Raw genomic sequence first — 26,160 nt, forward strand, 5'->3', positions numbered from 1 at the left:
TGAAGAAAAAAAAATGTAGTTTCTTAAGTAAAAGGTGAAAAAAATAAAAATGGGCAGTAGTTAAGGTCCTTCATTTCCTCTACTGTTCTGTTTGGCACGCCTTAGTCCATTAGTCCTCTCTAGCCAGTATTTAGGTGTTGTTTTCCCTATCGCACTTTATACTGGTTTGGTGCTGGGGTCCAACCCCAGCAGGTCCAGGGGTCCCCAAAGGTGTGGACGGAGTCGCCGAAGAAGGAATGACATGGAGACAGTGTTCAGTTGGTCAGCAGCCTAGCCAGGATCTCCAGCCAGGATCTCCAGCCAAGTTCTGGTCTGGATCTCCAGAGAGGTTCTGCTTCGGATCTCCAGCCAGGTTCTGTGTCCATGTTCTCTTGCTAGGCTCTCCAGGTTCTTCAGCCAGGTTCTGTAGCCATGTTCCCTCGCTCGGTTCTCCAGCCAGGTTCTGTACTAGGTTCTCCAGCCAGGCTCAGTCACCAGGTTCCAGTCAGGCTCTCCTGCCAATCTCCGCAGTCAGGCTCAGTCCAGGATCTCCTGCCATGCTCTCTCGCCAGGCTCCGCCTCCAGGATCCCAGGCCAGTCCCTCTCCAGGATCCTCCGGCATGCTCTCTCCAACGAAGTTCTTCTGTCTCTAGAGAACGTTCTGTGTAGGTTCTGTGCCTAGGCTCTATCTCTCTTGGTCCTGTCTTCCAAGCCCTGTCTCCTAAGTTCTGTCTCTTGCTGTCTTGTTACATCTATATTTATACCAGTTGATTCAATCCTATCAATCTCTATTACAAAGGTTAGGGCGTTTCTTATCTCCATTCCAGGGAGTAAAGATTATGTAGCTTAAGCATGATTGTTTGTAGTGATTAACTACCCGCCTGGCACTTAGTTAAGGAGTTTCATCCCCTCCCTGACTTCAGGGAAAAATTCCTACCTGGGGAAACAACCTTTCTCAGAGAGGTGACCTTGGTTAAAACACACAGTGCTAAGGGGAGCAAACATATTAAGAACCGTATGCTATATATGCCAGGTCCCTTGAAACAGCAAGGATGGACCGGCTCCCGGCAGTTTGGGAGAGTCGACTGCCCCAAAGCTGGCTCCTTGATCATTACTCCCCACTCTGATTCCCAGGTTCCACAAAAACAACTTTCCCCTGCAATCTCTGTGAGTGACCCCAATTGGGCGATCCTATGTATTGGGTTTAATAATCAAAAGCAAAGATTTAAGGAAAAAAAAAAAAGAGCCAGAGTATGTGCATGAGTTCTCAGCCCTCCACCATCCAGCTCTGTGTTAAATTCTCTCAAAGTCTCTTCCGCACGTCCTCTCTCACCTGGCACAAACAGCCAGCACACTGAGGCTGCCTTTTTGCACCCAGTCCAGCTATGGGCTGATTTTTAGAGTTCCCTTCTGCCAGCAGCCCTGTGGGATCCCTTCCACACTCACGGATCACACTGGCCCCAATGGCCGTGGACTTTGTGGGGCGCAGACTTCCCCCGAGCGCGTTTCTCCAACCTGAATTACAAACCACACCTTTATCTAGGCGAAATATGACCTTTCTGTGAGGAGGAGCAGGGCTCGTCTGAGTCCACGTATTTGCGCTGCTTGAGATCCGGTGTTCCTGGGTTCTTAGCTGGTCCCTGGGTGCCGTGGTTGCAGTGTCTCTGGATGTATACGCTTCCGTTATCAGCCACTGAAGATGGTGCTGTCTCCGTGGCTGAGCTGGCCGCTCTGGGAGAGATTTCAGCAGCAGTGGAGGCTGCCCGGTTAGGGGAGCCCGATCCGGCAGTCTTCAACAGTCCTCTGGAGTATAGTTATTGCTCCCCCACAAATTTACACACTCAGGACGTCCACACACTCTCCTTTTGTTCTCTCACTCTCACACTGGCTTACAGTCTGCCTTCCCATCGGCAGCCATCTTCTCTTTAGCTCCCAGAAGTTTTTTTATGTGTTTGGGTGCTGCTACATTGGGTTCTTATATGTTTACCAGAGTTATATCCTCTTGTTGTATAGATCCCTTTAGAATTATGAAGTGGCCTCCATTGTCTTTTTATGGTCCTCACTTTGAGGTCTATTTTATCAGATATAAGTATTGCTACCCCAGCTTTTTTTCATTTCCATTTACCTGAAAGATATTTTTCCATTCCTTCACTTTCAGTCTGTGTCAGTCCCTTGTTCTGAGGTGAGTCATGTTTTCTTATCCATTCATTCACTGGATCTCTTTTGATTGGAGCATTTAATCTATTTACATTTAATGTTATTATTGATAGGTACTTGTTTGTAGCCATTTCTATTCTTTATGCCTGTGTTCCTTCCTTCCTTACTATTACTTTTTTTTACAGCATTCCCTTTAGCATTTCTTTCATTGCTGGCTTGGCAATGATAAACTCCCTTAGCCCTTTGTTTGTTTGCAAAACTCCTGATTTCCCCTTCAATTTTGATTGATAGTCTTGTTGGATAGAGTGTTCTTTGACTCAGTCCTTTGCTTTGCATAGCTTTGTATACCTCCTTCCATTCCCTTCTAGCTTGATATGTTTCTGTTGAGAAATCATTTGATTATCTGATGGGGGATCCTTTGTAGTTAACTCTCTGTCTCTCTTGCAGCCTTTAAGAGTCTCTTTTTGTCATTAATATTTGCCGTTGTAATTATGATGTGTCTTGGTGTGGGTATTTTGGGATTCATCTTCCTTGGGACTCTCTGTACTTTTGTAACTTTTTTCTTCCCCATACCCAGGAAGTTTTCTGTCATTATTTCTTCAAATAGATTCTCTAATCCTTGCTGCTCTTCTTGTCTTTCTGGCACCCCTATTTTATGTATGTTACTTCATTTCATGTTGTCCCAAAGCTCCCTTAGGCTCTCCTCCTGGTTTTTAATCTTTTTCTCTAGTTGCTGTTCAAATTGGGTTTGTTTCTAACTCACTAATTTGGTCCTCTGCTTCTCCTAGTCTACTATTGAACCCTTCCATGGTGTTTTTGATTGTAGCTATATCACTTTTGATTTTCCCCTGATTTTTGCTTAGGTTGTTGTTTTTTTCATCCATCTGGCTTATGAACTGTACGATCATTATTCTGAATTCCTTTTCTGACATATTGTATGTGTCATATTTCACTTATTTCCTTTCTTGGTGATTCCTCTTTTTGTTTTTTGGGGGGATTGTTTCATTGTCTCCCCATTCTAGCTATGACCAGATGGTCCAAGCGCCAAGTTGCGGGGGCCTGAGGTGTGTGGCAGGAGCATCGCACCACCTGAGCGTCACTGAGATGTGTGGCTTCTGTGGGTCGGCGGGAGCCACACACACCGAAAATCAGAGTCCCCACATGCCTGTGCCGAGAATCAGTCACGGGCACTCAGTGTGGCCTCTCGCGTCCGCCGAGAATCAGAGTCCCCACGCATGCCAATAATTAGAGTCACTGGTGCTTGGTGTGGCTTCATGCTCACACCTACAATTAGATTACCTGCATGCATGCTGAAAAACAGAGTCCCTGCATGCATGGACCAAAAACCAGAGTCCCCCAAGCATGTGCTGGGAATTGGAGTCCCCATGTGCACATGCCGAGAATTGAGAATCAGAGTCTCTGGTGTTTGGTGTGGCCTCACGCACTCTCCGATAATTAGGGTCCCAGTGCACATGCGACAAGAAACAGAGTCCCCAGGGATGCTCCCTGAGAATCAAAATCACTGGCCCTCAGTGTGGCCTAGTGCACACTCCCAGAATAAGTTCGTGCATGTGGATAATCAGAGTCCCCATGAGCGCGCGATGAGAAACAGAGTCCCTGGGTGCATGTGCCAAGAATCAAAGTCATTAGTGCTCAGTGTGGCCTCGCATGGCACCAAGAATCAGTCCGTGTGTGCTGATAATCAGAGTCCAAGTGCACGCATGCGACAAGAAACAGAGTCTCCTCTTGTGCGTGCAGAGAAACAAAGTCACTGGTCCTCAGTGTGGCCTTCCAAGTGTACCAATAATCCGAGTCCCTGGCCTGCTAGTGGAGTGGGGTTGCACATTGCCTGGTGTTGGTGGGAGGCTCGCTTGCACACCACATGTCATGCAGGCCCTTTACCACTGTGGCAGGCTGGGCGGGGGGCAGGCGTGTGTGCTTTGTGACTAACTGAAATCTGCAGCCTGGAATGTCTGGAGTCTCGGTGTCCCTGGGTCTGTAGCTGTGGTAGCAGGTCTTTGTCCAGAGTGGCTGCAGGGTCCCGGTTTCCATCTGAGGCCAGTCTGGGTGGTGGTAAGGCTAGAATCCTAGTCACAACAGTTCTTCCCTTCATTATGGCATGGTTTCTGTGCCAGCGCTGGCTGCCCGGGAGTGTTTGCAGCAGCAGCAGGGTCTCACAGTCTAAGACCTTCCAATCCACCAGCCCCTGAAAGTCGTGCAGGATCTAACTGTCCCTAGTTCACACACACACTCACCACACACGTCCACACACTCCTCTTTCGCTCCCTCACTCTCTCACACTCTCTCTCTCCCTGCCATCTTGCCGGTTGCCATCTTCCTTCTTCCTGTATCACAGCTTTTTTATCCACTCATCTATTGATGGGCACTTGGGCTATTTCCAGATCTTGGCTATTGTAAATAATGCTGCTATGAACATGCGGGTGCATATATTTTTTTCTGATTGGTGTTTTGGGATTCTTAGAATATACTCCAAGAAATGGGATTGCTGGGTCAAAAGGAAGTTCCATTTTTAATATTTTTGAGGAACCTTCATACTGTTTGCCATAGTGGCTACCCCAGTCTGCATTCTCATCAATAGTGCACTAGGGTTCCCTTTTCTCCACATTCTCACCAACACTTGTTGTTTGTTGATTTATTGATGGTAGACATTGTTGCAGATGTGAGGTGATATCTCATTGTACTTTTAACTTGCATTTCCCTGGTAATTAGTGATGTTGAGCATTTTTTCATATTTCTCTTAGCCATCTGTATGTCCTCTTTGGAGAAGTGTCTATTCAGATCCTTTGCCCATTTTTAAATTGGATTATTTGTCTTCCTGGTGTTAAGTTGTATAAGTTCTTTATATATATTGGAAATTAACCCCTTATTAGATGTGTCATTGGCAAATATGTTCTCCCATACAGTGTGTTCTTTTGTCACTTTGTTGAAGGTTTCTTTTGCTGTGCAGAAGCCTTTTAGTTTGATGTAGCTCCATTTTTTTTTTTTAAATTTCCCTTGTTTCTCTTTGCCCTAGAACAGGGGTGGGCAACCCCTGGCACGCGTGCCAAACATGGCACGCCAGTAACTTTTGCTGGCACGTGAAACCCTCTCTTATAATCTTCCATTTATAATTGTGAATCTTTGTTCTCAGTGATGAATTTTGTTAAGTCTCGTAATAGGAGTAGCCTTACGGATGAAAGTAGTAGCTCGTGCATATCTCTGAAGGTCATGAAATATAAACCTGATGTAAAATCTCTGTCATCAGTGATGCAGCAGCAAAAGTACCACTGATAATATCAAATGGAGTCATAAAGTTGTCTGTCGGACTATCAGTGTACATGTATACGTTAAAAAATAAATGCATTTTTCATCATCATATACTGTGTTTTTATCGCTCGAATGAATTTTAGTATTTCTTCAAGGTTTTTCACATACGTACACCTTAAGAGATATCAAGTAGGCATAACATGTTCTCAAAAAATTAGGGTTGGCACGCAAAAGAATTTTGAGTCAGAGATTTTGCTGGTTTTGGCACGCACTCACAAAAAAGGTTGCCCACCGCTGCCCTAGAAGATATATTGGCAAATATTTTGCTATGAGAGATGTCTAAGATTTTACTACATTTGGTTTCTTCTAGGATTTTTATGGTTTTGCAACTTACATTTAAGTGTTTTACCTATTTTGAGTTTTTCTTGTGTATGGTTTAAGTTGGTGGTCTAGTTTCATTTTTTGCATGTACCTGTCCAATTTCCCAATACTATTTATTGACAGGATTGTGTTTACTCCATTGTATGCTCTCACCTACTTTGTCAAATATTAATTAACCATAAAGGTGGGGGTTGATTTCTGGGTTTTCTGTTCTTTCCCATTATCTATATGCCTGTTCTTATGCCAGTACTGGGCTGTTCTTTGTTTGTTTGTTTTTTAGTTATGTTTCAAGTTTATATTTCATTTTGTTTTATTGTTTAAAGTATTACCTATATCTCCTTTTTCCCCAGTTGACCTCCCCCTCCCCCCAGGACAAGCCCCCATCACCCCAGTGTCCCTGTCCATTGGTTATGCTAATATGCATGTATACAAGTCCTTTGGTTGATCTGTTGCCATACACCCACCCCGCCCCCCCCCGCCTCCCCTGAGCTGTTTTTTTAAAAAATATGTTTTTATTGATTTCAGAGAGGAAGAGAGAAGAAGAGAGAGATAGCAACATCAATGATGAGAATCATTAATTGGCTGCCTCCTGTGTGCCCCCTACTGGAGATCTAGCCTGCAACCCAAGCATGTGGCCTGACCAGGAATCAAACCATGACCTCCTGGTTCATAGGTTGATGCTCAACCACTCTGAAACCTTGGCCAGGCAGCACCAGGCTGTTTTGATTACAATGGCTTTATAGTATAATTTGATATTTGGTATTGTGATTCCTCCAACTTTGCTGAAAGCTCTCAAGATTGCTGAGGCGATTGGGTCGTTTTTGGTTCTACATAAAATTTTGGAATATTTGTTTAGATCTGTGAAATATGCCATTGGTATTGAAATAGGAATTGTATTGAATGTATAGATTGCTTTGGGTAGCATGGACATTTTAATGATGTTTATTTTCTAATCCATGAACACGGTATATGCTTCCACTTGTTTGTGTCTTCTTTAATTTCTTTCTTTAATGTCACATAGCTTTCCCAGTACAGGTTTTTTGTTTTTGTTTTTGTTGTTGTTGTTTTTTTACCTCTTTGGTCAAATATATTTTTAGGTACCTTATTTTGTGTTATTATAATATTAAATGGAATTGCTTCCTCAGGTTCTCTTTCTGAGAATTCATTATTGGTGTATAAAAATGCCACCAATTTCTGTATATTTATTTTGTATCTGCTTTGCAAAATTCATTTGTTAGATCCAGGATTTTTGTTGTTGTAATTTTTTTTTAGTACTTCTAGTACTTTGTTGAATAAGAGTGGTGAAAGTGGACATCCCTGTCTTATTCCTAATCTTAAGGGAAATGCTGTTAGTTTTTGTCTATTGACAAAACTAGGTTTGTCATATATGTCCTTTATTATGTTGAGGTATGATCTTTCTATTCCCACTTTGCTGAGAGTTTTATCATAAACTAGAGGCCTGGTGTACGAATTTGTGCATGGGTATGGTTCCTAGGCCTGGCCTGTGATCAGAGCCATCTTCCCCAGCTGCCCGCAGCTGGCCCCGCCCCCTGCCTCCACCCACCTCCAGTTCCCCATTCACCATTAGGCAATCAGAGCCTGCCGGCTAGGGGAGGCACCAAGAGGTCGGCCACTCCCTGGTCCTGCCCCCTACCCCAGTTCCCCATTTGTCATTGGGCTATCAGAGCCTGCTGGCCAGGGAAAGGGACCAAGAGGTGGTTAGTGCACCTCATAGTGACTGGCCATCCAAGGCTTGCCTGAGCCTTGGGCTGGCCATTGGCGGCTGGGGGGCTGAGGGGACTGGGTGACTCTGGAGGCAGGTGCATGGAGCCTTGCCGTGCACCTGCCGCCTCGGTGGAGATAAAGGGACTGGGCGCCGCCATCTTGTGGCTGTAGGCACTGCCATCATTAAGGGCATGGCAGTCAATTAGCATATTCCCTCCTTATTGGCTGTGGGCACCACTGTCTTTGAGGGTGGGGCAGTCAATTAACATATACCCTCCTTATTGGCTGTGGGTGTCACCATCTTTGTGATGGTGTGAGGTTCAATTAGCATATTACCCTTTTATTATATGGGATGGCTGCTAGATTTTATCAAATGCTTTTTCTGCATCTATTTTTCTTGAAGGGGGAGTGTCTTTATGGATTAAGGTATTACATATGTGTCCTTATCCCACCCATTGCCTCCCACCCCCCACTCATGCCCTCACCCCCTGTTGTCTGTGTCCATTGATTAAGCTTATATGCATGCATAAAAATCCTTTGGTTGATCTCTCCTCCTTACCCCCACCCTCCCTACCTTCCCTCTGAAGTTTGATGGTCTGATCAATGCTTCTCTGTCTCTGGATTTATTTTTGTTCATCAGTTTATGTTGTTCATTATATTCCATAAATGAGTGAGACCATGTGATATTTATCTTTCTCTGACTGGCTTATTTCAATTAGCATAATGCTCTCCAGTTCCATCCATGCTATTGCAAATGGTAAGAATTCCTTCTTTTTTACCGCAGTGTAGTATTCCATGTGTAGATGTATCACAGTTTTTTAACCCATTCATCTGCTGATGGACACTTAGGCTGTTTCCAAATCTTAGCTATGGTAAATTGTGCCACTATGAACATAGGGGTGCATATATCCTTTCTGATTAGTGTTTCTAGGTTTTTGGGATATATTTCTGGAAGTGGGATCACTGTGTCATTTTTCTGTATCTATTGACATGTGATTTTTATTCTTCATTTTGTTTTTGTGATGTATCACATTTATTATTTTGCAAATATTGTACCAACCTTGCATACCTGGAATAAACCCCATTTGGTCATAGTGTATTATTTTTTTAATGTGTTGCTTGGATCTCATTAGCTAAAATTTTGTTGAGGATTTTAGTATCTATGCTCATCAGGGATATTGGCCTATAGTTTTCTTTGTTTGTAGTATCTTTATGTGGTTTTAGAATTAGGATAATGCTGGCCTTGTAAAAAGATCTTGGAAGGCTTCCCTCCTCTTGAATTTCTTGGAATAGTTTTAGGTGAATAGTTATTAGTACTTCTCTGAATGTTTGCTAAAATTCACCAGTGAAGTAATCTGTTCCATGAATTTTGTTTACTGCTTCAATTTCATTTGTTGTTATCTGTCTATTCAGGTTTTCTGATTCTTTTTGATTCCGTTTTAGAAGACTGTATGTTTCTAGGAATTTGTCCTTTCCTCCTGGGTTGTCCAATTTGTTTGCATAGTTGTTCATAGGATTTCCTTGCCATCCTTTGTGTTTCGTTTTTGTTGTTGTTGTTTTTGTTAATCCTCACCCGAGGATATTTTTGCGTTGATTTTTAGGGAGAGTGGAAGAGAGAAGGAAAGACAAAGAGAAACATCAGTGTGAGAGAAACACATTGATTGGTTGCCTCCTGCAGTTGCCTCGACCAGGGCCCCAGCTGGAGAGGAGCCTGAAACCAAGGTACATGCCCTTGACTGGAATCAAACCCAGGACCCTTTGATCCACAGTCCAATGCTCTACCTACTAAGCCAAACTGGTTAGGCCTGTGATGTCAATTTTTACTTCTGCTCATTCATTTCTGGTTTTATTTATTTGAGGCCTCTCTCGTTTCTGATGAATCTGGTTAAAGATTCATCAATATTATTTATTTTTTTTCAAAGAATCAGCTCTTGGTTTCATTTATCTTTTGTATTTTTTAAAATCTGTATGTCATTTATTTCTGCTCTGGTATTTATTATTTTCTTTCTTTTTCTGAGCTTGTTTGTTGTTTTTTGTCTAGTTCTTTTAGGTATAGGATTAGATTTTTTATTTGATGTTGTTCTAGCTTCTTGAGGTAGGACTGTAATGCTATGAATTTCCCTCTCAGGATTGCTTTAGCTGTGTTCCATAGATTTTGGGTTGTTGTGTGTTCATTTTCATTTGTTTCCAGGTAATATTTTTATTTCTTCCTTGATCTTTTTGTTAACCCATTCATTATTTAATAACATGCTGTTTAGCTTCCATGTGTTTGAATGTTTTAGGGTGTTTAAAATTGTAGCTGATTTCTAGTTTCATGTCATGGTTATTCAAGAAGATGATTTCACTCTTTTTGAATTTGTTGAGACTTAAGTTGTGTCCAAATATGTGGTCTATCTTTGAGAATGTTTCATGTGCATTTGAGAAAAATGTATATTCTGCTTGCTTTGGGATGGAATGTTCTGCAAATAACCATTAAATTCATTTGATCTATTGTGTCATTTAAAGTACCTGTTTCCTTTTTGATTTTTTGTCTGGAAGATCTATCCAGTGATGATGTGGGGTATTAAAGTTTCCTACTATTGCTGTACTGCTGTTGCTCACTCCCTTAAATTCCAGCAAATGTTTTTTATATACATAGATGCCCCCATATTGGGTATATATAGTTTACATGGGTAATATCCTCTTGTTGGATTTATTCTTTTAGTATTATGTAATGCCTTTCTTTGTCTCTTGTTATGGCCTTTGTTTTGAAGTCTGTTTTGTCAGATATAAGTATTGCTACCCCAGTTTCTTTTTGGTTTCCATTTGCATAGAATATTTTTTCCATCCTTTCACTTTCAGTCTTTGTGAATGTTTTGTTCTTAGGTGGGTCTCTTGTAGACAGTATATAAATGGGTCATGTGTTGTTATCCATTCCATTACCTTATGTCATTTTACTGGAACATTTAATCCATTTACATTTAATATTATTATTGACTAGAGGCCCGATGCACGAAATTTGTGCAAGAGTAGGCCTTCCTTTCCGCAGCTGCCGACACTGGCTTCCCTCTGGCACCTGGGACCCGGGCTTCCCCTTGGCACCAGCAGGCACCCGGGACCTGGCCTTCCCTCATAGCCCCTGCTTTGTCCAGAAGGTCGTCTGGAAGGATGTTGGTCTAATTAGCATATTATGCTTTTATTGTAGACTTGAGGCCCGGTGCACAAAAATTTGTGCACTCGGGGGGGGAGAGGGGGTCCCTCAGCCCGGCCTGTGCCCTCTCGCAGTCTGGGACCCCTCGGGAGATAATGACCTGCTGGCTTAGGCCCACTCCTGGGTGGCAGAGGGCAGGCCCAATCCCTAGGTGCAGCCCCTGGTTGGCCTCAGAGCAGGGCCGATTGAGGAGTTGGGGTGCCACCCCCTGTCATGCACAGAGCAGGGCGGATTGGGAGGTTGCCATGCCACCCTCAGTCACGCTCAGGGTAGGGCCAATTGGAGGGTTGGGGCACCGCCCCCCTGTCACACTCAAGGCAGGGTTGATGGGGAGGTTGCGGCGCCACCCCCTGTCACGCACAGAGCAGGGCCCATCAGGGGGGTTGGGGCTCCATAACCTGTCACACACAGAGCAGGGCCCATCAGCGGGTTGAGGAGCTGCCCCCTGTCATGCTGATCCTGGTGCCGGGAGGCCTCACGGCTCTGCTGATTCCAGTGCTGGGAGGCATATTACCCTTTTACTATATAGGATAGAGGCCTGGTGCATGGGTGGGGCTGGCTGGTTTGCCCTGAAGGGTGTCCTGGATCAGGGTGGGGGTCCCCACTAGGGTGCCTGGACAGCCTGGATGAGAGGATGATGGCTGTTTGCAGCTGGTCACACACCCTTCAGGGTGGGGGTCCCCACTGGGGTGCCTGGCCAGCCTGATTGAGGGGATGATGGCTGTTTGCAGCTGGCCACACCCCCTTCAGGGTGGGGGTCCCCACTGGGGTGCCTGGCCAGCCTGATTGAGGGGATGATGGCTGTTTGCAGCTGGCCACACCCCCTTCAGGGTGGGGGTCCCCACTGGGGTGCCTGGCCAGCCTGATTGAGGGGATGATGGCTGTTTGCAGCTGGCCACACCCCCTTCAGGGTGGGGGTCCCCACTGGGGTGCCTGGCCAGTCTGGGTGAGGGGCTGAGGGCCGTTTTCAGGCTGGCGGGTGACTGAAGCTCCCAACCTGTCCTTCTTTTCGTTTTTTTATTCTGGGCCAGCTTTAGCTCTGAGGCTTGGCTCCAGCTCTGAGGCCTCGGCTGCTGAAAGCAGGTATCTGGTTTGTTTGGGTTCTATAATTGTAACACTGTTGTGGTCCTTCTCACTCCAGCTCTGAGATCCCGGCTGGCTGAAAGCAGGGATCTGCGTTTGTTCTATAATTGAAACAATGTTGCGGTCCTGCTGGCTGAAGCCCAGCTGGCTGGGCCGGGGTTTTGTTTAGCTTCTATATTTGTAACAATCTTTCTTAAACTGCAAGCTCAGAGGCGGACAAGGCAGGTGGGGAACGTTGGTTTCCTCCGTCATTGAAGCAAGCAAGCCTCCTGTTCACTTCAAGCTGCCTGGCTGCCGGCCGCCATCTTGGTTGGCAGTTAGTTTGCATATCGCCCTGATTAGCCAATGGGAAGGGTAGCGGAGGTATGGCTAATTACCATGTTTCTCTATTATTAGATAGGATGGGTACTTATTTATTGTGATTTTATTTTTTGTACCTATGTTCCTCTCTTTCTATTTCTAATTCTTAAAGCAGTCCCTTTAACATTTCTTGCAAGGTTTATTTGGTTGTAATGAACTACTTTTAGCCTACTTTTCTTGCCTAAGAAGCTCTTTATTTTGCCTTCAATTTTTAATTATAGCTTTACTGGTTAGAGTAGTTTTGGCTGCAGGTCCTTCCTTTCATAACTTTGAATATTTCATGCCAGTCCCTTCTGGCCTGAGTGTTTTCTATGGAGAAATCAGCTTACAGCCTTATTGGAACTCCCTTGTGGGTAACTAACTGCCTCTTTCTTGCTACCTGTAAGATTCTCTCTTTGTCTTTAATCTTTGCCATTTTATTTATTTATTTATTTTTAAAATATATTTTATTGATTTTTTACAGAGAGGAAGGGAAAGAGATAGAGAGTTAGGAACATCGATGGGAGAGAAACATCGATCAGCTGCCTCCTGCACACCTCCTACTGGGGATGTGCCCACAACCAAGGTACATGCCCTCGACCGGAATCGAACCCAGGACCTTTCAGTCCGCAGGCCGATGCTCTATCCACTGAACCAAACCAGTCAGGGCAATCTTTGCCATTTTAATTATTCTGTGTCTTGGTGTGGGTCTGTCAGGGTTCATCTTGTTTGGGACTCTGTGCTTCATGAACTAGTGTGAGTTTTTTCTTAACTAGGCTAGGGAAATTTTTAGCCACTATTTCTTCAAACAGGTACTCTATCCCTTGTTCACTTTCTTCTTCCTCTTGTAACCCAATAATGTGGATGTTGTTACATGTCATCTTGTCCATGATATCCTTTAAACTGTACTCATTCTCTTTAATTATTTTTTCTTTTTGCTGCTCTGATTGGATGTGTTTTCCTATCTTGTCTTTTGATTCAACCCTCTGCTTTATCCAACTTACTTTATATTCCTTCTAGTGTATTCTTGATGGCATTCTTCATTTATGATTGGTTATTTTTCATGGTTTTTTATGTTCTTTGTCATGTTGTGGTAGTTTTCACTAAGCACCTTGGGCATCCTTATAACCATTACTTTGAACTCTATTTCTGGTAAGTTCCTTACCTCCATTTGTTTTTTTTTTTTCCTGGAGATTCCTCCTGTTCTTTCATTCTGGGCCTGTTTTTGTTTTACCTTTTCTTTTTTATCTCCCATTATGGCTGTCTCTTTGTTTTTGTTTCTATGTATTAGGTAGAACTCTGACTCCCAGTCTTTGTGGGTTCACATTATGTAATAGGTGTTCTGTGAGACCCAGTGTGAAATCTCCTTGATCTCCTGAGCTAGGTGATCTACGAATGTCCTTTGTGTGTGGTAAGTGGACCCTCCTGTTGTAATTGGGTCTTGATTGCTGTTAGTTTGTTCATGGGTGGTATAGACTCTCTTGAGGCTGAACTCTGAACACAGCATGCAAGCTTCTATATAGGTGATGCAAAACAAAGAAAAAAGAAAACAAAAAACAGCAATAAGAAAGAGAATAAGGAGGAGGAACCAAGATGGCGGCGTAGGGAGTAGACCTGTGCGTGCTGCCTCCCACAACATCATTGAAACTACCAACTATAAGACAAACAACCACCATTCAGAACCATGGGGAAGTTGGCCCAGTGGGAGTTCTACAACTGGAAGGAAAGAAAGAAGCGCAGTGAGACTGAGTAGGAGCTACAGAGGCGCCAAAAACAGAGTTACACAGTCGCGCGCCCCGCAGGCTGCAACTGGATGTGCGTTTTTTTTTCATTCGGAAGCGGTTACGAACCCTCGAATCCTCTGGGCTTGCTCGGGTCGGGTCTCTGAGGCCCCAGGCCCCACGGGGAGAGCCGGCACAGCCCTGCAGCGGTCAGAGAGCGAGGGAGGCTCTGGCATGCAGCTGCTCGCCAGCACTGGGGGACGCGAAGCCCCGTTGTCCCAGAGAGGAGAGGAGCCGCGGAGACACCGCCATTGCTATTTCCTCCGCCCTGGCGACTCCCTGAGACCCAGCCCTAATCAATTTACATCCCCATCCAAGCTGTGCCAGGTGCACAAAAAGACCCACCTGCGCTTTTGCAGCCTAGCCCAACAAATTGCAGACTTCAACTCCTCACACCCATGGAAGACACGCTCAAGAAGCAGACCCAGGAGAACCAAGATGGTGGCGTAAGGAAGAGACCTGTGCATGCTGCCTCCCACAACAACATCGAGGCTACCAACTGTGGGACAAACAGCTATCATACGGAACCATGGGAAAGCTGGCCCAGTGGCGGCTCTACAACTGGAAGGAAAGAAAGAAGAGCATTGAGACTGAGTAGGATGTGTAGAGACACCAAGTACAGAGCCCAACCCAACAAACTGCAGATTTCAACTCCTCACATAGAAAGAACAACATTGAGACTGAGTAGGATGTGCAGAGGCACCAAGTACAGAGCCCAACCCAGCAGGCTGCAGATTTCGGCTCCTCGCATCCAGGAGGGATGCACTCGGGGGGCAGAGTCGGGTTCGGGGCAGGCCGGGGCCAGGCCCGGCTGGGCTGGCGATGTGGAACCGCTGTACCAGCAGGCACACAAGCATGCCCACCAGTTTCAGTCTCTCATGGGACGCTGGGGGACGGCAGACGGGCAGTCTGTGCACTTGGTGGAGGGCGAAGTCCGAGCAGGCGTACTGGATGTTCAGCCACCAGGAAAGCCTGGAGATTTTGTCTGGTGGGGAGCCGCCCGGCAGGGGACAGAGTGCCAAACTTCGTGTTTCCCCGGTGAGACTGGGACGGCCCCGGTAAGGTTGGGACAGCCCTAGTGAGGTTGGGATGGCCCCAGTGAGGTCGAGACTTCCCCAGTGAGGTCGGGATGGCCCCAGTGAGGTACGGACAGCCCCGGTGAGGTTGAGACGGCCCCGGTGAGGCCGAAATGGCCCAGGTGAGGTCAGAATGGCCCCGGTGAGGTTGAGACGGCATCCGGGGCCGGAATGGCCCTGGTGAGGTCGAGACGGCACTGGTGAGGTCGAGATGGCCCCAGTGAGGTCAGGACGGCCCCGGTGAGGTTGAAACAGCCCCGGTGAGGTTGAGACGGCCCCAGTGAGGTTGAAACGACCCTGGCGATGTACAGCACCGGCAAGGTCGAGGCGGCCCCAGTGAGGTCAGGACAGCCTCGGTGAGGTTGAAACGGCCCTGGTGAGATAGGGATAGCCCTAGTGAGGTCAGGATGGCCCCAGTGAGGTTGGGACGGCCCCGGTGAGGTCGGGACGGCCCTGGTGAGGTCAAGATGGCCCTGGTGAGGACGAAACGGCCCCAGTGAGGTTGGGACGGCTCCAGTGAGATTGGGACAGATAATGGGGACCAGTATAGACTGATGAACAGGGGTAGATGCAGAGGCAGAGCAGCATTGAACAGACTGTCAAATTACAGTGGGAAGCCTGGGGAGGGTTTGAGGGGGGGCATTAAGAGATCAACCGAAGGACTTATATGCATGCATATAAGAATAACCAATGGACACAAGACACTAGGGGGTAGGGGCCGGGGGAATGTCAAGGGGGGGAAAAAAGGAGACATATGTAATACTCTTTGTAATATTTCAAGAAATAAAAATTATTTTAAAAAAAGAATAAGAAAAGAAAAAAGAATCAGAAGAAAAAAAGAAATAAGAATAAACAAAGAATTAAGGAAAAGAACAGAAAAGAATACAAAAACTAAAAGGAAAAATACTAAAGAATAAAAGATAGAAATGAAAGAATAAGGATAGAAAAAAATAGAAAAAAAGAAAAGAGAAAAGTAAAGAAACATAAAAGAAAAAGGAAAGAAAATAAACAGAAAAAATTGGAGTTCATCTCAGCAAAGTTTAGTGCATGCTGTGTTCTCCCTTTGGATATACTATTTGTGAAGCTTGTTGGATTCTGCACCAATGATGTTTGAAGCTTTCTACTGGGTGTGTTGGTTCTATGCCTCTTGGGAAGAACTCTGGTGTAAGCCAGTGTTAAACTATGCTATGCTTGGGCCTTGGCAACCTGTCTGAAGCTACAAGCAATCCACAGTTTGTAGCTGCCTCTAGTGGACTTGGCTGTGCGTGAGAAAGACCAAGCTGTGCTCCAAGGCTAGCTTATTTTCAGTACAGGGCCGAAAGGTGGAATAGCAAGCATTTCAAGGCACTCTGGGACCTGCCTCCAAATGCCTCCACCTGCTGTCTGGCTGTAAGTTTTAGTCACTGAAAGGGCTCAGTCACTAGGAGTGCCTCTGGTAGAATCAGGAAGATGGGACTAGTGGCTCTTCTGTGAAGGGAGGTGCCTTTCAGACTTCATGGAAGATGGTGGGTATGATTCCCCCATCCCAGAGCCACACGTCTGAATCTGTCCATGATTTTTCTCTGACCTTGGCAAGGCAGAGCCCCTGGTAGTTAGGTGGGTGGAACTTTGAGAACCCAGGGGTTGAGTCTGCTAAAGCTGGGAGGGTTTCCCTTGATGGAGAAGTGTCAGTCTGGTTCATGGGGAAATGGTAGGAATGACCCCGCCCAAAAGCCAGTCGCTGACCCCTTCCCTGAGTCTGCTCAGACTGCTACACCCTGGCCAATGCTGCTGACTCTTCAGCAGGGCTTAAGACCTGAGAGGGATTTCTGAGGGTGAGTAGTAGCTTTCCTGCAGGCTGATTCCTCTCAGTGGGGATTGCTCCACCCAAGAAAGATGGCTGCTGCAGGATTGGAGGATGACTCAGTACAGGAATCCTGTTGAGTATGCCCCCTACATTTCTCCCTAATGCCACAAACCTCATATTCTCCTTAGGTGACTCCAGTCTGCACTGCACTCCCTCTGCAGGAGTCCAGGGTGAGTAGAGGCAAACAAAATTTTGTGTGTTGGTCCTTTAAGAGGGTGCCTTTATCTCCAGTGGGTTCCACCTCTCCTTGGCAGACAGAAACCCTGCCAGAATTTCACAGCCAGATGGTATGTGGGCATCTGTTTCTGCCTCTAGTGCTCTGGTTGGGAGCCCATTCTGGAGTTTAGGCTTCACACCTCTCAGAGGGAACCTCCCACAACTGAGCTATCCCTCTGTAAATTCAGCTGCTGCCCATGGGGGTGTGAGGCCAGCTCCTTTCGTATCTCTGCCCTTTCTACCAGTCTCTTAGTGGTTTCTTCTGCCAGTCCTTTGTCATAAGTATCTTCTTCAGAGTCTTTAGTTTGAAATTCAGGGTGATTATTCCCCAATTTAGTTGTCTTTCCAGAGTGGTTCTGGGTGGAGGTCAGAGTAAGATCCATCAAATCTGTCACCATCTTGAAAAGAGCTGAAAAAGCCTCTTCTTACTTAGATTCTGTATTTTTTTATTGCATAAACATTTTAAAGATATTTGTAAACTTTTGGTTCATGCCCAGAGTTGTGAAAAAATTTATTTTGACAATTTTTAAAAAACCAGTATTTTAGTTGCTTTATGGAGGAATAGATTTGCAGAGACCCTGACTCTACTATTACTGTTTTAGTCTCACCTTCCTTTAACTTTCCACAGCTGTTTGTACACCTGGGGGAAATTTCCTTATTCTTAATTATGTGAATATTTGTCCTCCACTAGACTATAGGTTTCTTTGGGACAGGAACATTCTTTGGTGTGTGCAGTGCCTTGCACATAGCAGGTGTTAAGTCAATTATTGGTTGGGCAAATATCTCTGTATTTGTTAGGTATGGTCAGACAAAGCAAAATGTCTCCGCATGGTAAGGTCATCCTACTGCTTTTATGTTCAGTGTTGGCTCTGTAGCAGGCAGTAAATAATTTTCTGGAGATAACATCAGTTCAACCCTGCTGTTTGTCTTTAAGTTTTGGGATTATTATTTTAGAATATAGCTGAATTAATCCATTAAACTAATATGTAATATTTACTTATTATGTGCAAGGTGTCGTACTAGTGCTGTAGACAAGGCAATAAAAGTAATAGAGTCTTTGACTCCATGGAGTTTAAAATTTAGAGGAGAGAAAGGCAAAAACAAAAATAAAACAACAACAACAACCCCCAAACATTAAGTACAAATTGTGATAAATATCATAAAGGAAATAAAATGGTGTCGAGATAGAGATAGCAAATGTGACTATTTAGTACACTTACAATAATGGCTTTTTGTTGCAATGTCTTTGTATTTTGGCAGATATATGTCCTTTTGGAAGACAGTCCTCAGTGTGTTTAAAATTTTTTTTTTGTCTTCCTAGGCTATTTTCCTAAGAGATCTGTACATGTCATTTTAGCTTTATGTTTAGATATATAACATATACAGAATTCACTGCTTCATTCTTGCCTCCTCTTAGCCAGCATATTTTATCACTGCAATGGGTTCCTTTTTCTTGTTATCTCAGACACTGCCGGGAAGACCTAGGTCAGATACGAGTAATGGGAACCTGCTACATTTTTAGAAGAGTGAATAAAGAAAATATATAAAAGCAAAATTAACACCCAAATATCTATGGCATTTTTATACACCAATAATGAACTCACAGAAAGAGAAACTTAAAAAACAATCCCATTTACCATTGCAACAAAAAAATTAAGATACCTCTGAATAAACTTAACTAAGGAGGTAAAAGACTTATACTCGGAAAACTACAGGACGTTGAAAAAAGAGATAGAGGAAGATATAAATAAGTGGAAGATTATACCATGTTCATGGATTGGTACAATCAACATCAACCAACCCTGGCGATCAATGGGGTGACAGATGTCGCAGCCAGATCACCCTCACATCCAACAATCAACATCATTATAATGTCCATACTACTCCAAGCAATCTACAGATTCCAATGCAATCCCCATTAAAATACCAACAGCATATTTTGAAGACCTAGAACAAACTTTCCAAAAATTTGTATGAAATAAAAAAATACTCCAAATAGCTACAGCAATCCTGAGAAAGAAGAACAAAGATTGAGGGATTACAATACCAGATATCAAGCTATATTGCAAAGCCATTGTTCTCAAAACTGCCTGGTACTGGCACAAGAACAGACATATAGACCAATGGAACAGAACAGAGAACCCAGAAATCAACCCAAGACATTATGCTCAATTAATATTTGACAAAGGAGGCAAGAGCATACAATGGAGTCAAGACAGTCACTTCAACAAATGGTGTTGGGAACATTGGACAGATACATGTAAAAAAAACTAGATCACAATTTACACCGTACACAAAAATAAACTCAAAATGGATAAAAGACCTATATATATAAAGAGCCAGGGTCCACAAAGACTGAAGGCTCAACTTAACATGGGAAGTCAGTGCTGCATTGCAATAATGGCCTTACTGCAGCTGGTGCCAGGGCAGCAACCCAGCACTGACTGCTGAGGGGACTGCTGATTAGGCCCAGAGAGAGGCCTGCAGAGAGAGAGACAGGGTCTGATCTGCAGCCTCAGTGGCAGCTGTTGATCAGCCCTTGCCTCTCTCTTTCTATCCGGGATTCACCAGCAGCCCCACCTCTGTTTCTCTCCAGGCCTCTGTGGGGCTGCTGATCAGCCTCGCCTCTTTGATCAGGCCCATAGATGGCCCAGAGATGCTGACTGGCATAGAAACCAACAAATCAGAACCAAATCTGGGTGAAGTGCCAGAAGCCACTGGCTGCCTAGGAGGCGGAGCTTTTGATGCTGACTGGCATAGAAACAAACAACTCAGAACCTAATCTGGGTGAACTACTAAGGCAGAACCTAAGGTGGGGGCTGAGGAGGGGTTTTAAGGGCAACAGCTATTTGGAGTATGGTGTAAGAAAGCAGTTCAATTTTTTTAAATATATTTTTTCTTGATTAAGATATTACATATGTGTCCTTATCCCCATGTTACCCCCTACCCCGCCCCGCCCCCCCCCCCGCTCATGCTCTCACCCCCCTCACCCCCCGTTGTCCGTGTCCATTGGTTAGGCCTATATGCTTGCATATAAGTCCTTTGGTTGATCTTTCCCCCTTACCCCTCCCCTCCCCTACCTTCCCTCCAAGGCCCGACAGTCCAATCAATGCCTCTCCGTCTCTGGATCAGTCCTTGTTCATCAGTTTATGTTGTTCATTATATTCCACAAATGAGTGAGATCATGTGGTATTTATCCGCTCTCCAGTTCCATCCATGCTGTGGCAAATGGTAAGAGTTCCTTTTTCTTCTTCCTCTTCTTAAAGAATACCTTTTAGCATTTCATATAATGCTGGTTTGGTGGTGATGAACTCCTTTAGCTTTTCCTTATCTGTGAAGCTCTTTATCTGACCTTCTATTCTGAATGATAGCTTTGCTGGATAAAGTAGTCTTGGTTGTAGGTTCTTGCTATTCATCACTTTGAATATTTCTTGCCACTCTCTTCTGGCCTGCATGGTTTCTGTTGAGAAATCAGCTGACAGTTGTATGGGTGCTCCCTTGTAGGTAACTGACTGTCTTTCTCTTGCTGCTTTTAAGATTCTCTCTTTGTCTTTTGCTCTTGGCATTTTAATTATGATGTGTCTTGGTGTGGTCCTCTTTGGGTTCCTTTTGTTTGGGGTTCTCTGTGCTTCCTGGACTTGTAAGTCTATTTCTTTCACCAGGTAGGGGAAGTTTTCTGTCATTATTTCTTCAAATAGATTTTCAATATCTTGCCCTCTCTCTCCTTCTGGTACCCCTATAATTCTGATGTTGGTACGCTTGAAGTTGTCCCAGAGGCTCCTTACACTATCTTCATATTTTTGGAATCTTTTTTCTTTTTTCTTTTTCGGTTGGGTATTTTTTGTTTCTTCGTATTTCAAATCTTTGACTTGATTCTTGGGATCCTCTTGTCTGCTGTTGGATCTCTCTAAATTATTCTTCATTTCAGTCAGTGTATGCTTAATTTCTAGTTGGTCTTTTTTCATATCCTCCAGGGTCTCACTAAATTTATCAGCGGTTTCCATAAAATTCTTGAAAAACCTTATAAACGTGGTTTGGAACTCCATATCCAGTCATTTGCTTTCCTCCATTTCTGTCATTTGTGACCTGTTTCTTTGTCTCCACATTTTTTATGCTTCCCTGTGTTGGTAGAGTGGTTTTGTCTGCTAGGGTCCTGTAGGGCCCAGTGGCTCAGTCTCCCCAGTTACCTGAGGTGGACATTCTTGGTGCACCCCCTTGTGGGCTTTGTGTACAGTCTTGTTGTAGCTATGCCTTGATTGTTGTAGGATCACTGGGAGGAATTGACCTCCAGGCCAATTGGCAGTGAGAATCAGCTGGTCTGCAGTGGGAGAACTTCTGTGCTGAAGACACCCTTCTGGGGAAAGACTTGCTTCAGTGTGGCTTTGTTGCTCACTGAGTCTGTCCCCTGAGTGTGTCCCTTATGGATCTGAGGAGTTGTAATCTGGATGGTCCCCCTCTGACCACTGGTTCACTGGCTATTGGATCAAAGGAGGTGCTAATTTAGCCTCTGCCTGAGGTTACCCAGCAGGAGCTATGAAGAGAACTGCAGATTCCCCTTCCTTTTTTCGAGTTTGGAGGTGCCCTGATGAGGCCCAGCTGTGAAGCAATGCAAGCTGCTGTGGGGCCTTGGGCCTTCTTTTGGAAGTTCTGGGTCTGTCTGACCCTGCTGCAATTTGTTAGGTAATTTTCAGGTTGCAAAGGGCCAGGGCATTCATATGCAAAAGCCTCTGCCACTGCCTGGGTGGGGCGGGGTCTCAGAGAATCAAAGGTTGGAGCAAGCAGCTATGGCTGGTCCTCAGCCCTGCCCTAAGGGGCCGTGCGTCTCAGTGTCCCGATAATTGCTGCAAGCACCTTTGAGGGAAAGCCGCCCTCAAGTTCAGAGTTCTGCCTACTGCCAGACAGTCCAGTTTCTCCCCGTATGAGTCCTGGGTCCCCAGAGACTTCCCGGAACTGGAGTTCAGCGCAGTCGGGAGTTTGTGACTCCCTCCCGATTCAAAAAGACAGCCACGTCCTCAGTTGCCAGCCCCTTTTCCTGCGCGCTCGAGCCTCCATACCTCTGCACTTTACTTCTGCAGCTCCTCTGGCTCTCAGTGTACTTTTCTCTTTCCTTCTAGTTGTAGAATTTCCACTCAGCCAGCCTTCCTGTAGTTCTGGATGATGTCCGTTTTGTCTTTTAGTTGTATTTTTGAAGTTGTTGTGGGAGGCAGCAATTTCCAGTGTTTACCTATGCCGCCATCTTAGTTTCTCCCAGTTCAATTTTTTAGTGACTGCTTTGCCAGTATAGTGCATATGGCTGGCTGTCAGTACAGATATAGGGATTATGTGTTTTTGTCTGCCAAGAGAATGTCCTCCTGTTGAAAAAAGCTTTCCCCCGGCTCCATTTAAGCAATCCTATCCTATATAATCTATCTATACTAATAAAAGGGTAATATGCTAATTAGACCAGTTCAATCAGCCACCTTTCAGATGTCTGACTTCCTTATGGACAAAGCCATGGTGGTGGAGGCTGAGGCAGAGGCAGTTAGGAGCAATCAGGCCAGCAGGGGAGGGCAGTTGGCGGCGAGATCAGGCTGGCAGGGGAGGGAAGTTGAGGGTGAGATCAGGCCATCAGGGGAGAGCAGTTAGGGGTGATGAGGCAGGCAGAGGCAGTTAGGGGCAATCAGGCCAGCAGGGGAGGGCAGTTAGGGGTGATATCAGGCTGGCAGGGGAGGGCAGTTTAGGTAAACCAGGACAGCAAGGGAGGGAACTTGGGGGCGAGATCAAGCCGGCAAGGGAGGGTAGTTAGGGGTGATCAGGCAGGCTGGCAGAGGCAGTTAGGGGTGATCAGGCAGGCAGGCAGAGGCAGTTAGGGGTGACAAGGCAGGCAGGCAAGCAGAGGGGTTAGGGGCCATCAGGAAGGCAGGCAGAGGCAGCTAGGGGCCATCAGGCAGTCAGGCAGAGTGGTTAGGGGCAATCAGGCAAGCAGGCAATGGGGTTAGGGGCAATCAGGCAGGCCGGCAAAGGCAGTTTGGGGTTATCAGGCAGGTAGGCAGGTGAGTGGTTAGAAGCCAGCAGTCCCAGATTGTGAGAGGGATGTCTGACCACTGGTTTAGGCCTGATCCCACACGGGCCTAAATCGGTGGTTGGACATCCCCCAAGGGGTCCCCAATTGGAGAGGGTGCAGGCTGGGCTGAGGGAACCCTCTAGCCCCGTTCATGAATTGGGGGCGAGATCAGGCCGGCAGGGGAGGGCAGTTAGGGGAGATCAGGCAAGAAGGCAGAGGCAGCTAGGGGTGATCAGGCAGGCAGGCAGAGGCGTTAGAGGCAATCAGGCAGGCAGGCAAAGGCAATTCAGGGCAATCAGGCAGGCAGGCAGGTGAGCAGTTAGAAGCCAGCGGTCCCAGATTTCGAGGGGGATGTCTGACCGCCGATTTAGGCCTGTGGGATCGGGCCTAAACCAGCAGTCGGACATCCCCCAAGGGGTCCCTGATTGGAGAGGGTGTAGGCTGGGCTGAGGGAACCCCCTCCCCCCATACACGATTTTGTGCACTGGGCCACTAGTTTAAACATAAAATGGGAAACCATAAAAACCTTAGAAGAATCCACAGGCAGCAAAATATCAGACATGTCATAGCAGTATCTTTACTGATAAATCTCCTATGACAATGGAAACTAAGGAGAAAATAAACAAATAGAACTACATCAAAATAAAAAGCTTCTGCACAGCAAAAGAAACCATCAACAAAATAACAAGAGAGTCCAATGCATGAAAGAACATATTTGCCAATATTATCTCCGATAAGGGTTTAATCTCCAACATTTATAGGGAACTCATACAGCTTAACAAAAGGAAGGTAAACAATCCAATGAGAAAATGACCTAAATAGTCACTTTTCCAAAGTGGACATACAGAAGGCCAAGAGACATATGAAAAAATGCTCAAAGTCACTAATCATTTGAGAGATGCAAATCAAAACAACAATCGGGTACCACCTTACACCTGTCAGAAAGGGTATCATCAACAAATCAATAAATAGTAAGTGCTGGCAAGGATGTGGAGAAAAAGGAACCCTCATACACTATTGGTCGGAATGCAGACTGGTGCAGCCTCTGTGGGAAACATATGGAGTTTCCTCAAAAATTAAAAATGGAACTCCTATTTGGCCCAGTAATCGCACTTCTAGGAGTATATCCCAAGAAATCAGAAACACCATTAAGAAAGAATATATGTACCCCTATGTTCATAGCAACACAATTTACAATAGCTAAGATTTGGAAACAGCCTAAGTGCCCATCAGTAGATGAGTCAATTAAAAAACTGTGGTGCATCTACACAATGGAATACTACGCTGCTATAAAAAACAAGAACTCTTACCATTTGCAACAGCATTGATGTACATGGAGAGCATTATGCTAAGCGAAATAAGCCAGTCAGAGAAAGAGAAATATCACATGATCTCACTCATTTGTGAAATATAATGAACAACATAAAGTGATGAACAAAAATATATCCAGAGACATAGAAGCATCGAACAGACCAACAAACTTCAGAGGGAAGGCAGGGGATGGTGGCAGGGAAGGAGTAAGAGATCAACCAAATGACTTGTATCCATGCATATGAGCATGACCAATGAACACAGACACTGGGGGGGGGGGGGGCGGTGAGGGTATGTGCTAGAGGGTGAGGGTGGCCAGGGAGAAGCCAATGGAGAAAAAGGAGACATATGTAAAACTTTCAACAATAAATAATTAAAAATAAGTACATAAAGACAGAGAAATCGGTGGCCATAGGAATCTAATTAGAGTATTGGTTTGGCATACCTGGTAGACATAGGAAAGAATCCACTGTTGACTGTTGGTTTTATCTAGCTGTGTCCCTGAGTAGAGGCTAATAGGTATGGGTGGCAAATCAGAGGACAGAAAATTTGGATTTTAATTTTTAAGAGGAACTCGCAAAATCAATACCAACCTTTTTTTTTCCATTTCTAACTCCTAACATGTAGTGGAAACAGCCTTAAAATGAGACAAAGGCTAGGAAAATGCAAAGTGGTGAGTGCTCATGTGCATCTAGGTAGCTAGGGCAGAAGGGCATGAAAAGTATTCGTGGTGACCTCACTAATTGGGCTGTTACTTGTCTCTTTTGCCAGTGTTTGTCCAGCATGATGCTGCTCAACTCTACTTCACAATCTGGAACCTAATTAAGGGCCAAATCACTGATGTGGACTTGGTAAGATTCTAGGAATAGAGAACTAAAAAGTTTAAGATGCTGCTCATTTAACTCATTAAGCAATTGTTAATGCAATGTATAGAGGGTGTTACTAGTAAAAGAGAAAATTCTATAAAATGCTTATCACAATTCCATAATATTATTAATGTTATTATTTTGTACCTTTTTTTAATAGAGCCAAGAGCATTAGTGGCTGCCATTTCTGGAGCTTCTATCTCGTGGCTCCCACTTCTGGAAATTATCCTGACCTCGTCCACTTATGGCTCTGTGTCCTTCTTATCTCTCCCCTCCTCTGTCTTATAGGTAGAGAGACTGCAGGCCCTGTATACAATCCGGATGAAGGAGTCCTTTATTTGCCTTGAATGTACCATAGAGAGTAGCAGAAACAGCAGCATGCTGACCCTCCCACTTTCTCTTTTTGATATGGACTCAAAGCCCCTGAAAACAGTGGTAAGGGATTTCTCTTTGTGAATTTCCTGTTCCCATGTAACCCAGTGTTACCAATGCCTCTTGATTCTTTTTTAAAAAATTGAATTTATTGGGGTGACATTGGTTCAAAGAACCATACAGATATACAATTCAATAACACATCATCTGCACACTGCATCGTGCATCCATCACCCCAAGCAAAGTCTCTTTCCATCCCCATTCTCCCCACTTTGCCCACCTCCACCAACCCTCACCCCTTTCCCTTTGACTATCATCATATTGTTGTGTATGTCTGTGTGTGTATGTGTGTGTGCGCAAAAGTAGGTTTATAGTTGTTTGTATGGAAAAATATATAATACAAGAATAAATAATATTACAAGAATAAACTCTGTGTTTCATGTACTCACAACTGTAAACCTACTTTTGCTCACGTGTGTGTGTGTGTGTGTGTGTGTGTGTGTTTGTTTGTTTTTTGCCTAATCCTTT

General features: G+C 44.9%; 1 protein-coding gene across 1 annotated transcript in view; it reads left to right on the plus strand.

Annotated features, from left to right (window-relative positions):
* The window catches only part of USP18 (ubiquitin specific peptidase 18), a 71,118-nt gene that overhangs the window by 35,433 nt on the left and 9,525 nt on the right, over positions 1-26,160 (plus strand). Inside the window, exons 4-5 of the mRNA XM_059684299.1 lie at positions 25,166-25,245; positions 25,549-25,695. Coding sequence (XP_059540282.1) covers positions 25,166-25,245; positions 25,549-25,695 — 227 coding nt within the window. The remainder of the gene's footprint in view (positions 1-25,165; positions 25,246-25,548; positions 25,696-26,160) is intronic.

The sequence above is a fragment of the Myotis daubentonii genome, chromosome 2 (assembly GCF_963259705.1).
Source record: "Myotis daubentonii chromosome 2, mMyoDau2.1, whole genome shotgun sequence".
Taxonomy (NCBI): Eukaryota; Metazoa; Chordata; class Mammalia; order Chiroptera; family Vespertilionidae; genus Myotis; species Myotis daubentonii.